This window comes from Sinohyriopsis cumingii, chromosome 9, assembly GCF_028554795.1.
Source record: "Sinohyriopsis cumingii isolate HCF-2022 chromosome 9, ASM2855479v2, whole genome shotgun sequence".
Taxonomy (NCBI): Eukaryota; Metazoa; Mollusca; class Bivalvia; order Unionida; family Unionidae; genus Sinohyriopsis; species Sinohyriopsis cumingii.
In genome coordinates, this window is record NC_142969.1 from 17,046,745 (window position 1) to 17,071,133 (window position 24,389).

At 35.5% G+C, this 24,389-nt stretch overlaps 1 protein-coding gene across 1 annotated transcript in view; it reads left to right on the plus strand.

Annotated features, from left to right (window-relative positions):
• LOC149791322 (uncharacterized) overlaps positions 1-24,389 on the plus strand; it is a 58,722-nt gene that overhangs the window by 20,733 nt on the left and 13,600 nt on the right. The window contains exons 5-6 of the mRNA XM_089971335.1: positions 20,481-20,594; positions 21,812-21,925. Of these exons, the coding sequence (XP_089827461.1) occupies positions 20,481-20,594; positions 21,812-21,925 (228 nt within the window). The remainder of the gene's footprint in view (positions 1-20,480; positions 20,595-21,811; positions 21,926-24,389) is intronic.

Genomic DNA, 24,389 nt, shown 5'->3' on the forward strand with positions numbered 1-24,389 from the left:
AGGATGGTGTATGAATTGATAATGTGCATATTGCTAAGAACTCACAAATAAGATATGTAAAGATATAAGAAAGGTTTCGACACTTTCCGATAAAATGTTTTCATGCTCTATAGATTGCAAAGAATCACATCCATAACCCTGTACTACAGCAACAGATTGATTGATCATGAAATCCAATATTTATGTGCCCTAACTCAAGGAAGTCAATGCATATTTGATTGTTATAGTAACATTTTTGTGAATCAAAGTTTATATTTCTGAAAACATTTAATTTCAGCTGTTAATGAATGCTTGAATTCTCCGTGCAAAAATGGTGGCACCTGCAGTAATAGGAACGGGTCTTACAATTGCTCTTGTCCAATCGGGTGGCAAGGAAAGAACTGTTCAACAGGTAATCATTATGTAATTTGACGATATAAAATTCAAATTTATTGAGAAGAAGAAAAATTGTCTCCACAAAGTTTTCTTTACAAGTTCTTCATAGTCACTTACGTCTGACATAATATATTATTTCGTATCCGATTGTATGTATTAATGTATGTATGTTGTTGTTGTTGTTGTTGTTGTAGGGTTTAACGCCATTTTTCAGCACACGATTGGCTATACATGGCGGCCAGTATTAATGGTGGAGGAAGAACCCAAGAAAACCCCGGAAAGAACCACCTACCCACGAGAAGCTACTGGCAAGCTTTCTCACATATCCACATTAGTCGAATCCGAGACTCGAACCCACGCAGACAGAGGTGAGATGGCAGTGATCCGTAACGAAGATCGCTTTAGACAACTCGGACACTCGGGGCCCCTGTATGTATGTATGTATGGATAGATGTAAGTATGTATGTATGTATGTATGTATGTATGTATGCATGCATTATGTATGTATATGTTTATGTATGTGTTCGTGCGTGCGTGAGTGAGTGCTTGCGTTCATGCTTGTACGTCTATATCTATGAGGGTGATTAAAGAAAGAGAATGTTTACCACAACACATTACAATGGTAGCCGTATGGCATAAAACAAAAGGAAAATGCTCAACATATATAGTTCGGAATAGATGAGACGATGTTGGAAATGCAAACCATTTGACGAAAATGCAAACATTAAGCATAGCATAATAAAATTGATTTTGGAATCGTACAATTCTTCAAAATCTATATGTAATAGAAATGCCTGCGGTACACAATGGTACTGACCCCCCAAAAAGTGTTACACAATTCCAAATGAGCTGTAGATTTAAAATAGTTAAATCATTGGAATGGATAAATAAATAATACTTGAAACTGGATAAATTATATGCTACGAAGGCTGAGCTAATTGATTATGTATGTGCAGGTTACTAAGAATTTACAATTATAGACATTGAGAAAGATTACAAATTATTCTTTCAAAATGTTGTTATGTTTTATTGACTGCTGTGCAACACATTCAGACTAGTGTATGCATGCATGTATGTATGTATGTATGGATGGATGGATGGATGGATGGATGGATGGAAGGATAGCTGGATGGATGTATGTATGGATGGATGTGAATGTGAATATGTGAGTTAGTAGGGCTGTATACATTTATGATCTCACCACATCACAAAAGCCATACGGTGTAAACAGCTAGGCAAATGCTCTACACACGCAATAAGGAATTGGAAAATAGAAATCGGGAATGTTGTCCGTTTGAAGAAAATATAAAAATCAAGCATGTCAGAATAAGATAAATTTGAACATGTCACAGTTCTGAATAATGGATATCAAATATATATAATGCAATGAACAGTCCTAAGTCTAAGATGTGTTACACACAGACGAACGACTCGGGTTTCAAAGCTTTATCAGATGCCTTTAAAATGGAGAAATCATTGGAATGGATCCACAAACTAAATAAAGACTCGATTCAATGAATCAGGAGGATGGTGTATGAAGTGATAATGTGCATATTGCTAAGAACTCACAAATAAGATCTGTAAAGATATAAGAAAGGTTTCGACACTTTCCGATAAAATGTTTTCATGCTCTATAGATTTCAAAGAATCACATCCATAACCCTGTACTACAGCAACAGATTGATTGATCATGAAATCCAATATTTATGTGCCCTAACTCAAGGAAGTCAATGCATATTTGATTGTTATAGTAACATTTTTGTGAATCAAAGTTTATATTTCTGGAAACATTCAATTTCAGCTGTTAATGAATGCTTGAATTCTCCGTGCAAAAATGGTGGCACCTGCAGTAATAGGAACGGGTCTTACAATTGCTCTTGTCCAATCGGGTGGCAAGGAAAGAACTGTTCAACAGGTAATTGTTATGTAATTTGACGATATAAAATTCAAATTTATTGAGAAGAAGAAAAATTGTCTCCACAATTTTTTTTTCTACCACAAAGTTTTCTTTACAAGTTCTTCATAGTCACGTACGTCTGACATAATATATTATTTCGTATCCGATTGTATGTATTAATGTATGTATGTTGTTGTTGTTGTTGTTGTTGTTGTTGTAGGGTTTAACGCCATTTTTCAGCACACCATTGGCTATACATGGCGGCCAGTATTAATGGTGGAGGAAGAACCCAAGAAAACCCTAGAAAGAACCACCGACCCACGAGAAGCTACTGGCAAGCTTTCTCACATATCCACATTAGTCGAATCCGAGACTCGAACCCACGCAGACAGAGGTGAGATGGCAGTGATCCGTAACGAAGAGCGCTTTAGACCACTCGGCCACTCGGGGCCCCTGTATGTATGTATGTATGTATGGATAGATGGATGGATGGATGGATGGATGGATGTAAGTATGTATGTATGTCTGCATTATGTATGTATATGTTTATGTATGTGTTCGTGCGTGCGTGAGTGAGTGCTTGCGTTCATGCTTGTACGTCTATATCTATGAGAGTGATTAAAGAAAGAGAATGTTTACCACAACACATTACAATGGTAGCCGTATGGCATAAAACAAAAGGAAAATGCTCAACATATATAGTTCGGAATAGATGAGACGATGTTGGAAATGCAAACCATTTGACGAAAATGCAAACATTAAGCATAGCATAATAAAATTGATTTTGGAATCGTACAATTCTTCAAAATCTATATGTAATAGAAATGCCTGCGGTACACAATGGTACTGACCCCCCAAAAAGTGTTACACAATTCCAAATGAGCTGTAGATTTAAAATAGTTAAATCATTGGAATGGATAAATAAATAATACTAGAAACTGGATAAATTATATGCTACGAAGGCTGAGCTAATTGATTATGTATGTGCAGGTTACTAAGAATTTACAATTATAGACATTGAGAAAGATTACAAATTATTCTTTCAAAATGTTGTTATGTTTTATTGACTGCTGTGCAACACATTCAAACTAGTGTATGCATGCATGTATGTATGTATGTATGTATGGATGGATGGATGGATGGATGGAAGGATAGCTGGATGGATGGATGTATTGATGGATGTGAATGTGAATATGTGAGTTAGTAGGGCTGTATACATTTATGATCTCACCACATCACAAAAGCCATACGGTGTAAACAGCTAGGCAAATGCTCTACACACGCAATAAGGAATTGGAAAATAGAAATCGGGAATGTTGTCCGTTTGAAGAAAATATAAAAATCAAGCATGTCAGAATAAGATAAATTTGAACATGTCACAGTTCTGAATAATGGATATCAAATATATATAATGCAATGAACAGTCCTAAGTCTAAGATGTGTTACACACAGACGAACGACTCGGGTTTCAAAGCTTTATCAGATGCCTTTAAAATGGAGAAATCATTGGAATGGATCCACAAACTAAATAAAGACTCGATTCAATGAATCAGGAGGATGGTGTGTGAATTGATAATGTGCATATTGCTAAGAACTCACAAATAAGATATGTAAAGATATAAGAAAGGTTTCGACACTTTCCGATAAAATGTTTTCATGCTCTATAGATTGCAAAGAAACACATCCATAACCCTGTACTACAGCAACAGATTGATTGATCATGAAATCCATTATTTATGTGCCCTAACTCAAGGAAGTCAATGCATATTTGATTGTTATAGTAACATTTTTGTGAATCAAAGTTTATATTTCTGAAAACATTCAATTTCAGCTGTTAATGAATGCTTGAATTCTCCGTGCAAAAATGGTGGCACCTGCAGTAATAGGAACGGGTCTTACAATTGCTCTTGTCCAATCGGGTGGCAAGGAAAGAACTGTTCAACAGGTAATCATTATGTAATTTGACGATATAAAATTCAAATTTATTGAGAAGAAGAAAAATTGTCTCCACAAATTTATTTTTCTACCACAAAGTTTTCTTTACAAGCTCATCATAGTCACTTACGTCTGACATAATATATTATTTCGTATCCGATTGTATGTATTAATGTATGTATGTTGTTGTTGTTGTTGTTGTTGTAGGGTTTAACGCCATTTTCAGGACACCATTGGCTATACATGGCGGCCAGTATTAATGGTGGAGGAAGAACCCAGGAAAACCCCGGAAAGAACCACCGACCCACGAGAAGCTACTGGCAAGCTTTCTCACATATCCACATTAGTCGAATCCGAGACTCGAACCCACGCAGACAGAGGTGAGATGGCAGTGATCCGTAACGACGAGCGCTTTAGACCACTCGGCCACTCGGGGCCCCTGTATGTATGTATACATGGATAGATGGATGGATGGATGTATGTATGTATGTATGTATGCATTATGTATGTATATGTTTATGTATGTGTTCGTGCGTGCGTGAGTGAGTGTATGGATGGATGTGAATGTGAATATGTGAGTTAGTAGGGCTGTATACATTTATGATCTCACCACATCACAAAAGCCATACGGTGTAAACAGCTAGGCAAATGCTCTACACACGCAATAAGGAATTGGAAAATAGAAATCGGGAATGTTGTCCGTTTGAAGAAAATATAAAAATCAAGCATGTCAGAATAAGATAAATTTGAACATGTCACAGTTCTGAATAATGGATATCAAATATATATAATGCAATGAACAGTCCTAAGTCTAAGATGTGTTACACACAGACGAACGACTCGGGTTTCAAAGCTTTATCAGATGCCTTTAAAATGGAGAAATCATTGGAATGGATCCACAAACTAAATAAAGACTCGATTCAATGAATCAGGAGGATGGTGTATGAATTGATAATGTGCATATTGCTAAGAACTCACAAATAAGATATGTAAAGATATGAGAAAGGTTTCGACACTTTCCGATAAAATGTTTTCATGCTCTATAGATTGCAAAGAAACACATCCATAACGCTGTACTACAGCAACAGATTGATTGATCATGGAATCCATTATTTATGTGCCCTAACTCAAGGAAGTCAATGCATATTTGATTGTTATAGTAACATTTTTGTGAATCAAAGTTTATATTTCTGGAAACATTCAATTTCAGCTGTTAATGAATGCTTGAATTCTCCGTGCAAAAATGGTGGCAATTGCAGTAATAGGAACGGGTCTTACAATTGCTCTTGTCCAATCGGGTGGCAAGGAAAGAACTGTTCAACAGGTAATCATTATGTAATTTGACGATATAAAATTCAAATTTATTGAGAAGAAGAAAAATTGTCTCCACAAAGTTTTTTTTTTTACCACAAAGTTTTCTTTACAAGTTCTTCATAGTCACTTACGTCTGACATAATATATTATTTCGTATCCGATTGTATGTATTAATGTATGTATGTTGTTGTTGTTGTTGTTGTTGTAGGGTTTAACGCCATTTTTCAGCACACCATTGGCTATACATGGCGGCCAGTATTAATGGTGGAGGAAGAACCAGGAAAACCCCGGAAAGAACCACCGACCCACGAGAAGCTACTGGCAAGCTTTCTCACATATCCACATTAGTCGAATCCGAGACTCGAACCCACGCAGACAGAGGTGAGATGGCAGTGATCCGTAACGAAGAGCGCTTTAGACCACTCGGCCACTCGGGGCCCCTGTATGTATGTATGTATGGATAGATGGATGGATGGATGGATCTATGTATGTATGTATGTATGTATGTATGTATGTATGTATGCATTATGTATGTATATGTTTATGTATGTGTTCGTGCGTGCGTGAGTGAGTGCTTGCGTTCATGCTTGTACGTCTATATCTATGAGGGTGATTAAAGAAAGAGAATGTTTACCACAACACATTACAATGGTAGCCGTATGGCATAAAACAAAAGGAAAATGCTCAACATATATAGTTCGGAATAGATGAGACGATGTTGGAAATGCAAACCATTTGACGAAAATGCAAACATTAAGCATAGCATAATAAAATTGATTTTGGAATCGTACAATTCTTCAAAATCTATATGTAATAGAAATGCCTGCGGTACACAATGGTACTGACCCCCCAAAAAGTGTTACACAATTCCAAATGAGCTGTAGATTTAAAATAGTTAAATCATTGGAATGGATAAATAAATAATACTAGAAACTGGATAAATTATATGCTACGAAGGCTGAGCTAATTGATTATGTATGTGCAGGTTACTAAAAATTTACAATTATAGACATTGAGAAAGATTACAAATTATTCTTTCAAAATGTTGTTATGTTTTATTGACTGCTGTGCAACACATTCAGACTAGTGTATGCATGCATGTATGTATGTATGTATGTATGGATGGATGTGAATGTGAATATGTGAGTTAGTAGGGCTGTATACATTTATGATCTCACCACATCACAAAAGCCATACGGTGTAAACAGCTAGGCAAATGCTCTACACACGCAATAAGGAATTGGAAAATAGAAATCGGGAATGTTGTCCGTTTGAAGAAAATATAAAAATCAAGCATGTCAGAATAAGATAAATTTGAACATGTCACAGTTCTGAATAATGGATATCAAATATATATAATGCAATGAACAGTCCTAAGTCTAAGATGTGTTACACACAGACGAACGACTCGGGTTTCAAAGCTTTATCAGATGCCTTTAAAATGGAGAAATCATTGGAATGGATCCACAAACTAAATAAAGACTCGATTCAATGAATCAGGAGGATGGTGTGTGAATTGATAATGTGCATATTGCTAAGAACTCACAAATAAGATATGTAAAGATATAAGAAAGGTTTCGACACTTTCCGATAAAATGTTTTCATGCTCTATAGATTGCAAAGAAACACATCCATAACCCTGTACTACAGCAACAGATTGATTGATCATGGAATCCATTATTTATGTGCCCTAACTCAAGGAAGTCAATGCATATTTGATTGTTATAGTAACATTTTTGTGAATCAAAGTTTATATTTCTGGAAACATTCAATTTCAGCTGTTAATGAATGCTTGAATTCTCCGTGCAAAAATGGTGGCAATTGCAGTAATAGGAACGGGTCTTACAATTGCTCTTGTCCAATCGGGTGGCAAGGAAAGAACTGTTCAACAGGTAATCATTATGTAATTTGACGATATAAAATTCAAATTTATTGAGAAGAAGAAAAATTGTCTCCACAAATTTTTTTTTTACCACAAAGTTTTCTTTACAAGGTCTTCATAGTCACTTACGTCTGACATAATATATTATTTCGTATCCGATTGTATGTATTAATGTATGTATGTTGTTGTTGTTGTTCTTGTTGTAGGGTTTAACGCCATTTTTCAGCACACCATTGGCTATACATGGCGGCCAGTATTAATGGTGGAGGAAGAACCAGGAAAACCCCGGAAAGAACCACCGACCCACGAGAAGCTACTGGCAAGCTTTCTCACATATCCACATTAGTCGAATCCGAGACTCGAACCCACGCAGACAGAGGTGAGATGGCAGTGATCCGTAACGAAGAGCGCTTTAAACCACTCGGCCACTCGGGGCCCCTGTATGTATGTATGTATGGATAGATGGATGGATGGATGGATCTATGTATGTATGTATGTATGTATGTATGTATGTATGTATGTATGCATTATGTATGTATATGTTTATGTATGTGTTCGTGCGTGCGTGAGTGAGTGCTTGCGTTCATGCTTGTACGTCTATATCTATGAGGGTGATTAAAGAAAGAGAATGTTTACCACAACACATTACAATGGTAGCCGTATGGCATAAAACAAAAGGAAAATGCTCAACATATATAGTTCGGAATAGATGAGACGATGTTGGAAATGCAAACCATTTGACGAAAATGCAAACATTAAGCATAGCATAATAAAATTGATTTTGGAATCGTACAATTCTTCAAAATCTATATGTAATAGAAATGCCTGCGGTACACAATGGTACTGACCCCCCAAAAAGTGTTACACAATTCCAAATGAGCTGTAGATTTAAAATAGTTAAATCATTGGAATGGATAAATAAATAATACTAGAAACTGGATAAATTATATGCTACGAAGGCTGAGCTAATTGATTATGTATGTGCAGGTTACTAAAAATTTACAATTATAGACATTGAGAAAGATTACAAATTATTCTTTCAAAATGTTGTTATGTTTTATTGACTGCTGTGCAACACATTCAGACTAGTGTATGCATGCATGTATGTATGTATGTATGTATGGATGGATGTGAATGTGAATATGTGAGTTAGTAGGGCTGTATACATTTATGATCTCACCACATCACAAAAGCCATACGGTGTAAACAGCTAGGCAAATGCTCTACACACGCAATAAGGAATTGGAAAATAGAAATCGGGAATGTTGTCCGTTTGAAGAAAATATAAAAATCAAGCATGTCAGAATAAGATAAATTTGAACATGTCACAGTTCTGAATAATGGATATCAAATATATATAATGCAATGAACAGTCCTAAGTCTAAGATGTGTTACACACAGACGAACGACTCGGGTTTCAAAGCTTTATCAGATGCCTTTAAAATGGAGAAATCATTGGAATGGATCCACAAACTAAATAAAGACTCGATTCAATGAATCAGGAGGATGGTGTATGAATTGATAATGTGCATATTGCTAAGAACTCACAAATAAGATATGTAAAGATATGAGAAAGGTTTCGACACTTTCCGATAAAATGTTTTCATGCTCTATAGATTGCAAAGAAACACATCCATAACGCTGTACTACAGCAACAGATTGATTGATCATGGAATCCATTATTTATGTGCCCTAACTCAAGGAAGTCAATGCATATTTGATTGTTATAGTAACATTTTTGTGAATCAAAGTTTATATTTCTGGAAACATTCAATTTCAGCTGTTAATGAATGCTTGAATTCTCCGTGCAAAAATGGTGGCAATTGCAGTAATAGGAACGGGTCTTACAATTGCTCTTGTCCAATCGGGTGGCAAGGAAAGAACTGTTCAACAGGTAATCATTATGTAATTTGACGATATAAAATTCAAATTTATTGAGAAGAAGAAAAATTGTCTCCACAAAGTTTTTTTTTTACCACAAAGTTTTCTTTACAAGTTCTTCATAGTCACTTACGTCTGACATAATATATTATTTCGTATCCGATTGTATGTATTAATGTATGTATGTTGTTGTTGTTGTTGTTGTTGTAGGGTTTAACGCCATTTTTCAGCACACCATTGGCTATACATGGCGGCCAGTATTAATGGTGGAGGAAGAACCAGGAAAACCCCGGAAAGAACCACCGACCCACGAGAAGCTACTGGCAAGCTTTCTCACATATCCACATTAGTCGAATCCGAGACTCGAACCCACGCAGACAGAGGTGAGATGGCAGTGATCCGTAACGAAGAGCGCTTTAGACCACTCGGCCACTCGGGGCCCCTGTATGTATGTATGTATGGATAGATGGATGGATGGATGGATCTATGTATGTATGTATGTATGTATGTATGTATGTATGTATGCATTATGTATGTATATGTTTATGTATGTGTTCGTGCGTGCGTGAGTGAGTGCTTGCGTTCATGCTTGTACGTCTATATCTATGAGGGTGATTAAAGAAAGAGAATGTTTACCACAACACATTACAATGGTAGCCGTATGGCATAAAACAAAAGGAAAATGCTCAACATATATAGTTCGGAATAGATGAGACGATGTTGGAAATGCAAACCATTTGACGAAAATGCAAACATTAAGCATAGCATAATAAAATTGATTTTGGAATCGTACAATTCTTCAAAATCTATATGTAATAGAAATGCCTGCGGTACACAATGGTACTGACCCCCCAAAAAGTGTTACACAATTCCAAATGAGCTGTAGATTTAAAATAGTTAAATCATTGGAATGGATAAATAAATAATACTAGAAACTGGATAAATTATATGCTACGAAGGCTGAGCTAATTGATTATGTATGTGCAGGTTACTAAAAATTTACAATTATAGACATTGAGAAAGATTACAAATTATTCTTTCAAAATGTTGTTATGTTTTATTGACTGCTGTGCAACACATTCAGACTAGTGTATGCATGCATGTATGTATGTATGTATGTATGGATGGATGTGAATGTGAATATGTGAGTTAGTAGGGCTGTATACATTTATGATCTCACCACATCACAAAAGCCATACGGTGTAAACAGCTAGGCAAATGCTCTACACACGCAATAAGGAATTGGAAAATAGAAATCGGGAATGTTGTCCGTTTGAAGAAAATATAAAAATCAAGCATGTCAGAATAAGATAAATTTGAACATGTCACAGTTCTGAATAATGGATATCAAATATATATAATGCAATGAACAGTCCTAAGTCTAAGATGTGTTACACACAGACGAACGACTCGGGTTTCAAAGCTTTATCAGATGCCTTTAAAATGGAGAAATCATTGGAATGGATCCACAAACTAAATAAAGACTCGATTCAATGAATCAGGAGGATGGTGTGTGAATTGATAATGTGCATATTGCTAAGAACTCACAAATAAGATATGTAAAGATATAAGAAAGGTTTCGACACTTTCCGATAAAATGTTTTCATGCTCTATAGATTGCAAAGAAACACATCCATAACCCTGTACTACAGCAACAGATTGATTGATCATGGAATCCATTATTTATGTGCCCTAACTCAAGGAAGTCAATGCATATTTGATTGTTATAGTAACATTTTTGTGAATCAAAGTTTATATTTCTGGAAACATTCAATTTCAGCTGTTAATGAATGCTTGAATTCTCCGTGCAAAAATGGTGGCAATTGCAGTAATAGGAACGGGTCTTACAATTGCTCTTGTCCAATCGGGTGGCAAGGAAAGAACTGTTCAACAGGTAATCATTATGTAATTTGACGATATAAAATTCAAATTTATTGAGAAGAAGAAAAATTGTCTCCACAAATTTTTTTTTTTACCACAAAGTTTTCTTTACAAGTTCTTCATAGTCACTTACGTCTGACATAATATATTATTTCGTATCCGATTGTATGTATTAATGTATGTATGTTGTTGTTGTTGTTGTTGTTGTAGGGTTTAACGCCATTTTTCAGCACACCATTGGCTATACATGGCGGCCAGTATTAATGGTGGAGGAAGAACCAGGAAAACCCCGGAAAGAACCACCGACCCACGAGAAGCTACTGGCAAGCTTTCTCACATATCCACATTAGTCGAATCCGAGACTCGAACCCACGCAGACAGAGGTGAGATGGCAGTGATCCGTAACGAAGAGCGCTTTAGACAACTCGGCCACTCGGGGCCCCTGTATGTATGTATGTATGGATAGATGGATGGATGGATGGATCTATGTATGTATGTATGTATGTATGTATGTATGTATGTATGCATTATGTATGTATATGTTTATGTATGTGTTCGTGCGTGCGTGAGTGAGTGCTTGCGTTCATGCTTGTACGTCTATATCTATGAGGGTGATTAAAGAAAGAGAATGTTTACCACAACACATTACAATGGTAGCCGTATGGCATAAAACAAAAGGAAAATGCTCAACATATATAGTTCGGAATAGATGAGACGATGTTGGAAATGCAAACCATTTGACGAAAATGCAAACATTAAGCATAGCATAATAAAATTGATTTTGGAATCGTACAATTCTTCAAAATCTATATGTAATAGAAATGCCTGCGGTACACAATGGTACTGACCCCCCAAAAAGTGTTACACAATTCCAAATGAGCTGTAGATTTAAAATAGTTAAATCATTGGAATGGATAAATAAATAATACTAGAAACTGGATAAATTATATGCTACGAAGGCTGAGCTAATTGATTATGTATGTGCAGGTTACTAAAAATTTACAATTATAGACATTGAGAAAGATTACAAATTATTCTTTCAAAATGTTGTTATGTTTTATTGACTGCTGTGCAACACATTCAGACTAGTGTATGCATGCATGTATGTATGTATGTATGTATGGATGGATGTGAATGTGAATATGTGAGTTAGTAGGGCTGTATACATTTATGATCTCACCACATCACAAAAGCCATACGGTGTAAACAGCTAGGCAAATGCTCTACACACGCAATAAGGAATTGGAAAATAGAAATCGGGAATGTTGTCCGTTTGAAGAAAATATAAAAATCAAGCATGTCAGAATAAGATAAATTTGAACATGTCACAGTTCTGAATAATGGATATCAAATATATATAATGCAATGAACAGTCCTAAGTCTAAGATGTGTTACACACAGACGAACGACTCGGGTTTCAAAGCTTTATCAGATGCCTTTAAAATGGAGAAATCATTGGAATGGATCCACAAACTAAATAAAGACTCGATTCAATGAATCAGGAGGATGGTGTGTGAATTGATAATGTGCATATTGCTAAGAACTCACAAATAAGATATGTAAAGATATAAGAAAGGTTTCGACACTTTCCGATAAAATGTTTTCATGCTCTATAGATTGCAAAGAAACACATCCATAACCCTGTACTACAGCAACAGATTGATTGATCATGGAATCCATTATTTATGTGCCCTAACTCAAGGAAGTCAATGCATATTTGATTGTTATAGTAACATTTTTGTGAATCAAAGTTTATATTTCTGGAAACATTCAATTTCAGCTGTTAATGAATGCTTGAATTCTCCGTGCAAAAATGGTGGCAATTGCAGTAATAGGAACGGGTCTTACAATTGCTCTTGTCCAATCGGGTGGCAAGGAAAGAACTGTTCAACAGGTAATCATTATGTAATTTGACGATATAAAATTCAAATTTATTGAGAAGAAGAAAAATTGTCTCCACAAATTTTTTTTTTACCACAAAGTTTTCTTTACAAGTTCTTCATAGTCACTTACGTCTGACATAATATATTATTTCGTATCCGATTGTATGTATTAATGTATGTATGTTGTTGTTGTTGTTCTTGTTGTAGGGTTTAACGCCATTTTTCAGCACACCATTGGCTATACATGGCGGCCAGTATTAATGGTGGAGGAAGAACCAGGAAAACCCCGGAAAGAACCACCGACCCACGAGAAGCTACTGGCAAGCTTTCTCACATATCCACATTAGTCGAATCCGAGACTCGAACCCACGCAGACAGAGGTGAGATGGCAGTGATCCGTAACGAAGAGCGCTTTAAACCACTCGGCCACTCGGGGCCCCTGTATGTATGTATGTATGGATAGATGGATGGATGGATGGATCTATGTATGTATGTATGTATGTATGTATGTATGTATGTATGCATTATGTATGTATATGTTTATGTATGTGTTCGTGCGTGCGTGAGTGAGTGCTTGCGTTCATGCTTGTACGTCTATATCTATGAGGGTGATTAAAGAAAGAGAATGTTTACCACAACACATTACAATGGTAGCCGTATGGCATAAAACAAAAGGAAAATGCTCAACATATATAGTTCGGAATAGATGAGACGATGTTGGAAATGCAAACCATTTGACGAAAATGCAAACATTAAGCATAGCATAATAAAATTGATTTTGGAATCGTACAATTCTTCAAAATCTATATGTAATAGAAATGCCTGCGGTACACAATGGTACTGACCCCCCAAAAAGTGTTACACAATTCCAAATGAGCTGTAGATTTAAAATAGTTAAATCATTGGAATGGATAAATAAATAATACTAGAAACTGGATAAATTATATGCTACGAAGGCTGAGCTAATTGATTATGTATGTGCAGGTTACTAAAAATTTACAATTATAGACATTGAGAAAGATTACAAATTATTCTTTCAAAATGTTGTTATGTTTTATTGACTGCTGTGCAACACATTCAGACTAGTGTATGCATGCATGTATGTATGTATGTATGTATGGATGGATGTGAATGTGAATATGTGAGTTAGTAGGGCTGTATACATTTATGATCTCACCACATCACAAAAGCCATACGGTGTAAACAGCTAGGCAAATGCTCTACACACGCAATAAGGAATTGGAAAATAGAAATCGGGAATGTTGTCCGTTTGAAGAAAATATAAAAATCAAGCATGTCAGAATAAGATAAATTTGAACATGTCACAGTTCTGAATAATGGATATCAAATATATATAATGCAATGAACAGTCCTAAGTCTAAGATGTGTTACACACAGACGAACGACTCGGGTTTCAAAGCTTTATCAGATGCCTTTAAAATGGAGAAATCATTGGAATGGATCCACAAACTAAATAAAGACTCGATTCAATGAATCAGGAGGATGGTGTATGAATTGATAATGTGCATATTGCTAAGAACTCACAAATAAGATATGTAAAGATATGAGAAAGGTTTCGACACTTTCCGATAAAATGTTTTCATGCTCTATAGATTGCAAAGAAACACATCCATAACGCTGTACTACAGCAACAGATTGATTGATCATGGAATCCATTATTTATGTGCCCTAACTCAAGGAAGTCAATGCATATTTGATTGTTATAGTAACATTTTTGTGAATCAAAGTTTATATTTCTGGAAACATTCAATTTCAGCTGTTAATGAATGCTTGAATTCTCCGTGCAAAAATGGTGGCAATTGCAGTAATAGGAACGGGTCTTACAATTGCTCTTGTCCAATCGGGTGGCAAGGAAAGAACTGTTCAACAGGTAATCATTATGTAATTTGACGATATAAAATTCAAATTTATTGAGAAGAAGAAAAATTGTCTCCACAAAGTTTTTTTTTTACCACAAAGTTTTCTTTACAAGTTCTTCATAGTCACTTACGTCTGACATAATATATTATTTCGTATCCGATTGTATGTATTAATGTATGTATGTTGTTGTTGTTGTTGTTGTTGTAGGGTTTAACGCCATTTTTCAGCACACCATTGGCTATACATGGCGGCCAGTATTAATGGTGGAGGAAGAACCAGGAAAACCCCGGAAAGAACCACCGACCCACGAGAAGCTACTGGCAAGCTTTCTCACATATCCACATTAGTCGAATCCGAGACTCGAACCCACGCAGACAGAGGTGAGATGGCAGTGATCCGTAACGAAGAGCGCTTTAGACCACTCGGCCACTCGGGGCCCCTGTATGTATGTATGTATGGATAGATGGATGGATGGATGGATCTATGTATGTATGTATGTATGTATGTATGTATGTATGTATGCATTATGTATGTATATGTTTATGTATGTGTTCGTGCGTGCGTGAGTGAGTGCTTGCGTTCATGCTTGTACGTCTATATCTATGAGGGTGATTAAAGAAAGAGAATGTTTACCACAACACATTACAATGGTAGCCGTATGGCATAAAACAAAAGGAAAATGCTCAACATATATAGTTCGGAATAGATGAGACGATGTTGGAAATGCAAACCATTTGACGAAAATGCAAACATTAAGCATAGCATAATAAAATTGATTTTGGAATCGTACAATTCTTCAAAATCTATATGTAATAGAAATGCCTGCGGTACACAATGGTACTGACCCCCCAAAAAGTGTTACACAATTCCAAATGAGCTGTAGATTTAAAATAGTTAAATCATTGGAATGGATAAATAAATAATACTAGAAACTGGATAAATTATATGCTACGAAGGCTGAGCTAATTGATTATGTATGTGCAGGTTACTAAAAATTTACAATTATAGACATTGAGAAAGATTACAAATTATTCTTTCAAAATGTTGTTATGTTTTATTGACTGCTGTGCAACACATTCAGACTAGTGTATGCATGCATGTATGTATGTATGTATGTATGGATGGATGTGAATGTGAATATGTGAGTTAGTAGGGCTGTATACATTTATGATCTCACCACATCACAAAAGCCATACGGTGTAAACAGCTAGGCAAATGCTCTACACACGCAATAAGGAATTGGAAAATAGAAATCGGGAATGTTGTCCGTTTGAAGAAAATATAAAAATCAAGCATGTCAGAATAAGATAAATTTGAACATGTCACAGTTCTGAATAATGGATATCAAATATATATAATGCAATGAACAGTCCTAAGTCTAAGATGTGTTACACACAGACGAACGACTCGGGTTTCAAAGCTTTATCAGATGCCTTTAAAATGGAGAAATCATTGGAATGGATCCACAAACTAAATAAAGACTCGATTCAATGAATCAGGAGGATGGTGTGTGAATTGATAATGTGCATATTGCTAAGAACTCACAAATAAGATATGTAAAGATATAAGAAAGGTTTCGACACTTTCCGATAAAATGTTTTCATGCTCTATAGATTGCAAAGAAACACATCCATAACCCTGTACTACAGCAACAGATTGATTGATCATGGAATCCATTATTTATGTGCCCTAACTCAAGGAAGTCAATGCATATTTGATTGTTATAGTAACATTTTTGTGAATCAAAGTTTATATTTCTGGAAACATTCAATTTCAGCTGTTAATGAATGCTTGAATTCTCCGTGCAAAAATGGTGGCAATTGCAGTAATAGGAACGGGTCTTACAATTGCTCTTGTCCAATCGGGTGGCAAGGAAAGAACTGTTCAACAGGTAATCATTATGTAATTTGACGATATAAAATTCAAATTTATTGAGAAGAAGAAAAATTGTCTCCACAAATTTTTTTTTTTACCACAAAGTTTTCTTTACAAGTTCTTCATAGTCACTTACGTCTGACATAATATATTATTTCGTATCCGATTGTATGTATTAATGTATGTATGTTGTTGTTGTTGTTGTTGTTGTAGGGTTTAACGCCATTTTTCAGCACACCATTGGCTATACATGGCGGCCAGTATTAATGGTGGAGGAAGAACCAGGAAAACCCCGGAAAGAACCACCGACCCACGAGAAGCTACTGGCAAGCTTTCTCACATATCCACATTAGTCGAATCCGAGACTCGAACCCACGCAGACAGAGGTGAGATGGCAGTGATCCGTAACGAAGAGCGCTTTAGACAACTCGGCCACTCGGGGCCCCTGTATGTATGTATGTATGGATAGATGGATGGATGGATGGATCTATGTATGTATGTATGTATGTATGTATGTATGTATGTATGCATTATGTATGTATATGTTTATGTATGTGTTCGTGCGTGCGTGAGTGAGTGCTTGCGTTCATGCTTGTACGTCTATATCTATGAGGGTGATTAAAGAAAGAGAATGTTTACCACAACACATTACAATGGTAGCCGTATGGCATAAAACAAAAGGAAAATGCTCAACATATATAGTTCGGAATAGATGAGACGATGTTGGAAATGCAAACCATTTGACGAAAATGCAAACATTAAGCATAGCATAATAAAATTGATTTTGGAATCGTACAATTCTTCAAAATCTATATGTAATAGAAATGCCTGCGGTACACAATGGTACTGACCCCCCAAAAAGTGTTACACAATTCCAAATGAGCTGTAGATTTAAAATAGTTAAATCATTGGAATGGATAAATAAATAATACTAGAAACTGGATAAATTATATGCTACGAAGGCTGAGCTAATTGATTATGTATGTGCAGGTTACTAAAAATTTACAATTATAGACATTGAGAAAGATTACAAATTATTCTTTCAAAATGTTGTTATGTTTTATTGACTGCTGTGCAACACATTCAGACTAGTGTATGCATGCATGTATGTATGTATGTATGTATGGATGGATGTGAATGTGAATATGTGAGTTAGTAGGGCTGTATACATTTATGATCTCACCACATCACAAAAGCCATACGGTGTAAACAGCTAGGCAAATGCTCTACACACGCAATAAGGAATTGGAAAATAGAAATCGGGAATGTTGTCCGTTTGAAGAAAATATAAAAATCAAGCATGTCAGAATAAGATAAATTTGAACATGTCACAGTTCTGAATAATGGATATCAAATATATATAATGCAATGAACAGTCCTAAGTCTAAGATGTGTTACACACAGACGAACGACTCGGGTTTCAAAGCTTTATCAGATGCCTTTAAAATGGAGAAATCATTGGAATGGATCCACAAACTAAATAAAGACTCGATTCAATGAATCAGGAGGATGGTGTGTGAATTGATAATGTGCATATTGCTAAGAACTCACAAATAAGATATGTAAAGATATAAGAAAGGTTTCGACACTTTCCGATAAAATGTTTTCATGCTCTATAGATTGCAAAGAAACACATCCATAACCCTGTACTACAGCAACAGATTGATTGATCATGGAATCCATTATTTATGTGCCCTAACTCAAGGAAGTCAATGCATATTTGATTGTTATAGTAACATTTTTGTGAATCAAAGTTTATATTTCTGGAAACATTCAATTTCAGCTGTTAATGAATGCTTGAATTCTCCGTGCAAAAATGGTGGCAATTGCAGTAATAGGAACGGGTCTTACAATTGCTCTTGTCCAATCGGGTGGCAAGGAAAGAACTGTTCAACAGGTAATCATTATGTAATTTGACGATATAAAATTCAAATTTATTGAGAAGAAGAAAAATTGTCTCCACAAATTTTTTTTTTTACCACAAAGTTTTCTTTACAAGTTCTTCATAGTCACTTACGTCTGACATAATATATTATTTCGTATCCGATTGTATGTATTAATGTATGTATGTTGTTGTTGTTGTTGTTGTTGTAGGGTTTAACGCCATTTTTCAGCACACCATTGGCTATACATGGCGGCCAGTATTAATGGTGGAGGAAGAACCAGGAAAACCCCGGAAAGAACCACCGACCCACGAGAAGCTACTGGCAAGCTTTCTCACATATCCACATTAGTCGAATCCGAGACTCGAACCCACGCAGACAGAGGTGAGATGGCAGTGATCCGTAACGAAGAGCGCTTTAAACCACTCGGCCACTCGGGGCCCCTGTATGTATGTATGTATGGATAGATGGATGGATGGATGGATCTATGTATGTATGTATGTATGTATGTATGTATGTATGTATGTATGTATGTATGCATTATGTATGTATATGTTTATGTATGTGTTCGTGCGTGCGTGAGTGAGTGCTTGCGTTCATGCTTGTACGTCTATATCTATGAGGGTGATTAAAGAAAGAGAATGTTTACCACAACACATTACAATGGTAGCCGTATGGCATAAAACAAAAGGAAAATGCTCAACATATATAGTTCGGAATAGATGAGACGATGTTGGAAATGCAAACCATTTGACGAAAATGCAAACATTAAGCATAGCATAATAAAATTGATTTTGGAATCGTACAATTCTTCAAAATCTATATGTAATAGAAATGCCTGCGGTACACAATGGTACTGACCCCCCAAAAAGTGTTACACAATTCCAAATGAGCTGTAGATTTAAAATAGTTAAATCATTGGAATGGATAAATAAATAATACTAGAAACTGGATAAATTATATGCTACGAAGGCTGAGCTAATTGATTATGTATGTGCAGGTTACTAAAAATTTACAATTATAGACATTGAGAAAGATTACAAATTATTCTTTCAAAATGTTGTTATGTTTTATTGACTGCTGTGCAACACATTCAGACTAGTGTATGCATGCATGTATGTATGTATGTATGTATGGATGGATGTGAATGTGAATATGTGAGTTAGTAGGGCTGTATACATTTATGATCTCACCACATCACAAAAGCCATACGGTGTAAACAGCTAGGCAAATGCTCTACACACGCAATAAGGAATTGGAAAATAGAAATCGGGAATGTTGTCCGTTTGAAGAAAATATAAAAATCAAGCATGTCAGAATAAGATAAATTTGAACATGTCACAGTTCTGAATAATGGATATCAAATATATATAATGCAATGAACAGTCCTAAGTCTAAGATGTGTTACACACAGACGAACGACTCGGGTTTCAAAGCTTTATCAGATGCCTTTAAAATGGAGAAATCATTGGAATGGATCCACAAACTAAATAAAGACTCGATTCAATGAATCAGGAGGATGGTGTGTGAATTGATAATGTGCATATTGCTAAGAACTCACAAATAAGATATGTAAAGATATAAGAAAGGTTTCGACACTTTCCGATAAAATGTTTTCATGCTCTATAGATTGCAAAGAAACACATCCATAACCCTGTACTACAGCAACAGATTGATTGATCATGAAATCCATTATTTATGTGCCCTAACTCAAGGAAGTCAATGCATATTTGATTGTTATAGTAACATTTTTGTGAATCAAAGTTTATATTTCTGAAAACATTCAATTTCAGCTGTTAATGAATGCTTGAATTCTCCGTGCAAAAATGGTGGCACCTGCAGTAATAGGAACGGGTCTTACAATTGCTCTTGTCCAATCGGGTGGCAAGGAAAGAACTGTTCAACAGGTAATCATTATGTAATTTGACGATATAAAATTCAAATTTATTGAGAAGAAGAAAAATTGTCTCCACAAATTGTTTTTTCTACCACAAAGTTTTCTTTACAAGCTCCTCATAGTCACTTACGTCTGACATAATATATTATTTCGTTTCGGATTGTATGTATTAATGTATGTATGTTGTTGTTGTTGTTGTTGTTGTAGGGTTTAACGCCATTTTTCCGCACACGATTGGCTATACATGGCGGCCAGTATTAATGGTTGAGGACGAACCCAGGAAAACCCCGGAAAGAACCACCGACCCACGAGAAGCTACTGGCAAGCTTTCTCACATATCCACATTAGTCGAATCCGAGACTCGAACCCACGCAGACAGAGGTGAGATGGCAGTGATCCGTAACGAAGAGCGCTTTAGACCACTCGGCCACTCGGGGCCCCTGTATGTATGTATGTATGGATAGATGGATGGATGGATGGATGGATGTATGTATGTATGTATGTATGTATGTATGCATTATGTATGTATATGTTTATGTATGTGTTCGTGCGTGCGTGAGTGAGTGTATGGATGGATGTGAATGTCAATGTCAGAGTTAGTAGGGCTGTATACATTTATGATCTCACCACATCATAAAAGCCATACGGTGTAAACAGCTAGGCAAATGCTCTACACACGCAATAAGGAATTGGAAAATAGAAATCGGGAATGTTGTCCGTTTGAAGAAAATATAAAAATCAAGCATGTCAGAATAAGATAAATTTGAACATGTCACAGTTCTGAATAATGGATATCAAATATATATAATGCAATGAACAGTCCTAAGTCTAAGATGTGTTACACACAGACGAACGACTCGGGTTTCAAAGCTTTATCAGATGCCTTTAAAATGGAGAAATCATTGGAATGGATCCACAAACTAAATAAAGACTCGATTCAATGAATCAGGAGGATGGTGTATGAATTGATAATGTGCATATTGCTAAGAACTCACAAATAAGATATGTAAAGATATAAGAAAGGTTTCGACACTTTCCGATAAAATGTTTTCATGCTCTATAGATTGCAAAGAAACACATCCATAACCCTGTACTACAGCAACAGATTGATTGATCATGAAATCCATTATTTATGTGCCCTAACTCAAGGAAGTTAATGCATATTTGATTGTTATAGTAACATTTTTGTGAATCAAAGTTTATATTTCTCAAAACATTTAATTTCAGCTGTTAATGAATGCTTGAATTCTCCGTGCAAAAATGGTGGCACCTGCAGTAATAGGAACGGGTCTTACAATTGCTCTTGTCCAATCGGGTGGCAAGGAAAGAACTGTTCAACAGGTAATCATTATGTAATTTGACGATATAAAATTCAAATTTATTGAGAAGAAGAAAAATTGTCTCCACAAATTTTTTTCTACCACAAAGTTTTCTTTACGAGTTCTTCATAGTCACTTACGTCTGACATACTATATTATTTCGTATCCGATTGTATGTATAAATGTATGTATGTTGTTGTTGTTGTTGTTGTTGTAGGGTTTAACGCCATTTTTCAGCACACCATTGGCTATACATGGCGGCCAGTATTAATGGTGGAGGAAGAACCCAGGAAAACCCCGGAAAGAACCACCGACCCACGAGAAGCTACCGGCAAGCTTTCTCACATATTCACATTAGTCGAATCCGAGACTCGAACCCACGCAGACAGAGGTGAGATGGCAGTGATCCGTAACGAAGAGCGCTTTAGACCACTCGGCCACTCGGGGCCCCTGTATGTATGTATGGATGGATGGATTAATGGATATATGTATGTATGTATGTATGTATGTATGTATGTATGTATGTATGTATGTATGCATTATGTATGTATATGTTTATGTATGTGTTCGTGAGTGCGTGAGTGTGTTCTTCCGTTCATGCGTGAACGTCTATATCTATGAGGGTGATTAAAGAACGAGAAAGTTTACCACAACACATTAGAATGGTAGCCGTATGGCATAAATCGAAAAGGAAAATGCTCAACATATATAGTTCGGAATAGATGAGACGATGTTGGAAATGCAAACCATTTGACGAAAATGCAAACATTAAGCATAGCATAATAAAATTGATTTTGGAATCGTACAATTCTTCAAAATCTATATGTAATAGAAATGCCTGCGGTACACAATGATACTGACCCTCCAAAAAGTGTTACACAATTCCAAATGAGCTGTAGATTTAAAATAGTTAAATCATTGGAATGGATAAATAAATAATACTAGAAACTGGATAAATTATATGCTACGAAGGCTGAGCTAATTGATTATGTATGTGCAGGTTACTAAAAATTTACAATTATAGACATTGAGAAAGATTACAAATTATTCTTTCAAAATGTTGTTATGTTCTATTGACTGCTGTGCAACACATTCAGACTAGTGTATGCATATATGTATGTATGTGTGTATGTATGTATGTATGTATGGATGGATGGATGGATGGATGGAAGGATAGCTGGATGGATGTATGTATGGATGGATGTGAATGTGAATATGTGAGTTAGTGGGGCTGTATACATTTATGATCTCACCACATCACAAAAGCCATACGGTGTAAATATCTAGGCAAATGCTCTACACACGCAATAAGGAATTGGAAAATAGAAATCGGGAATGTTGTCCGTTTGAAGAAAATATAAAAATCAAGCATGTCAGAATAAGATAAATTTGAACATGTCACAGTTCTGAATAATGGATATCAAATGTGTGTAATGCAATGAACAGTCCTAAGTCTAAGATGTGTTACACACAGATGAGCGACTCGGGTTTCAAAACTTTATCAGATGCCTTTAAAATGGAAAGATCATTCGAATGGATCCACAAACTAAATAAAGATTCGATTCAATGAATCAGGAGGATGGTGTATGAATTGATAATGTGCATATTGCTAAGAAGTCACAAATAAGATAAGTAAAGATAAAAAAAATGAATGCTTGAATTCTCCATGCAAGAATGGTGGCAACTGTAGTAATAGCAACGTGTCTTATAATTGCTATTGTCCAATCGGTTGGCAAGGAAAGAACTGTTCAACAGGTAATCCTTATGTACTATGTTGATATATTTTAGTAAAACTGACATTCACCTTGTATGTATGTATGTATGTATGTATGTATGTATGTGTGTATGTATGTATATATGTATGTATGTATGTATGTATGTATGTATGTATGTATGCTTTATAAAGCCACACAATATCAAAATTAATGGCCCAAAAATAAAGATAATTGCTCTAAACATGCAATTAGGAATTGTTGAAAAACGTTCGGGAACCTGAACCAATCGAAGAAAATTGAAACATCACACATTACATAATACAATACAAATTTAAACTTCTCACAATCCTGCCATGTATATTTAATACGACTGCATACAATATGCAATCCGAAGCCAAAGACCTGTTAAAACACTTTAAAATGCTTATCACGATTTTGAAAACTTAAAAACAGATAGATCACTGAAAATATGCATTTCATTAGGTCTCCATATATATCTATTTTGCTTTAGAAAGACTACAAAACAATCTGATGCAAAGTTTTTATGTTATATCGCCTTCAATGCATCACATTCAGAATCTTATAATAACAGCAATTTGATTTTGATCACCGAAATGATTATTCATACGTTCTTACTCAAAGTAGTAAATAAATACGTTTTGTTATATTAAGATTAGATTCTAAAAGTGTACTATGTCCGTAAAGATTCAATTTCGTATGTTAATAATTGGTTGTATTCTACGTGTAAAAGTTGTGCCAACTGAATTAATA